Below are 1,533 nucleotides of genomic sequence, written 5' to 3' on the forward strand. Positions count from 1 at the left end.
TAAATAAAAAAAAGGAAAAAGAAAATAATAAAAAATGAAAAGCAATAATAATGGCAGCAATGTCTAAAAATTGCGCAGAAATTTCGAACATTTCAAACGGCAAATTCTCGCACATTCATTCAAAATGAATCTGGTTTTATTAAGATTTCTCTGTATCACTTTAAGATAGATATATTTTTATATATAATATATATGTATGTACAATATATGCCGTATGTGTATTGAAATTCTTTTATTTCTTTTGTTTTTTTTTTAGTTTGTAAACTTTATAATCTACAAATATAAAAATTCCATGTATTCACTGCGTGTGTATGCGTTTTGTGTGCTTAAAAGTGATGAGAATCGCTTTCGGGAATTCATACATGTTTCATATATTGCCCAGCGCAATTGGGTTTGGGGAAGTGCATGAATTTTGCTCATCGAAACACCAACGAACTATTTGTAAATTAAATATGCCTTTTTTGGTGTTAAACACGGTGAATTCATTTAGTAAATATACACTAATTTAAGGAAACATTTTTTATATTCTTAATTTTGAAAATACTTCTTCACATCAATTCGCTTCGCGTGCGCTTTGCTGATATTCACATTAATATAACATAATAATACCAAAAAATAAGTAGTACTAGCAGTAATAATAGTAATAGTAATAGTAATAATAATAGTAATAAAAAACCAATAAACATGTAAATAATTAATGATGCTAAGACGCTTTGATTTCTTGATGATTGAGTGCATTCCAGTTAAAATTTGTATGTGCGGTGTCATTTGTTTTGCTTTTGTATTTATTTATATTAGTTGCTTCCACTTTTTGTTTTTGTTTGTGCCTACGCTATGTTATGCACCAATCGAAAGGTAATCGCATCGTTTATTTCCAGCGTTCACGCTCAATTAAAGCCTTTTGACAATACTGACCAGTTTGCCAGTTATTGTTGCTACGCACCGAGGGGCAACAAAAGTTACAGCATGTAAAACGTTAGTGTCGCAGCATGCACTGTATATTAATCTATGGCCGGTCTTGCAGATGGATCGTCGCGATCCATGGGTGGCGGTGAGGTGAGTACGTCCACGCTTTGCGCTGGGCCTTGCGTCAAATAGCCAGCGGTGGGATTTATGCCTGCGAAAATTTAAAAATAAAATTWAAATAGTATATAACAAASAGTATAAAACAACAACAAATAAATGTGTATTTACCGGTCAGATAGCCTCTAATGTTGGTATCTGTGATGAAGAGATCGTGTCGTTGATCTTTGTACTCGGCCCATATGGGATGTTTCAGCAAGATTTGTGTGACGCGTTCACCGTAATTGAGATTGTGTGTCATGCCCTTGAGTGCAGCGACAATTTGCGCTTTCACCGCCGATGCATTGTCCACATAATCTAGGCGACTGTCCAGTAGACCCAATAAGTATGGCACCAAATTTACTTCGAGCGATTGACTAATAAGCGAATCCTGCAATGAAAATATGAAAAAATAAGAGTTATTGAAAAAAAATGTATTTATTTATTTTATTTTTTATTTTATATGTATAT

At 33.2% G+C, this 1,533-nt stretch overlaps 1 protein-coding gene across 3 annotated transcripts in view; it reads right to left on the reverse strand.

Annotated features, from left to right (window-relative positions):
* Positions 1-104: 104 nt before the first annotated feature.
* Positions 105-1,533, reverse strand: part of LOC108968819 (dnaJ homolog subfamily C member 13) — a 15,325-nt gene continuing 13,896 nt past the window's right edge. For 2 of the 3 annotated variants that reach the window (XM_018933100.1, XM_018933101.1), the window contains 2 exons: positions 1,195-1,453; positions 1,002-1,117 (listed from right to left, as the gene is read on the reverse strand). In XM_018933100.1, the coding sequence (XP_018788645.1) occupies positions 1,002-1,117; positions 1,195-1,453 (375 nt within the window). Of the gene's footprint in view, positions 1,118-1,194; positions 1,454-1,533 lie in introns of all 3 variants that reach the window. The other variant, XM_018933099.1, reaches the window with a different exon arrangement.

This window comes from Bactrocera latifrons, unplaced genomic scaffold (assembly GCF_001853355.1).
Source record: "Bactrocera latifrons isolate USDA-ARS-PBARC rearing strain unplaced genomic scaffold, ASM185335v1 scaffold_23, whole genome shotgun sequence".
Lineage (NCBI taxonomy): Eukaryota > Metazoa > Arthropoda > Insecta > Diptera > Tephritidae > Bactrocera > Bactrocera latifrons.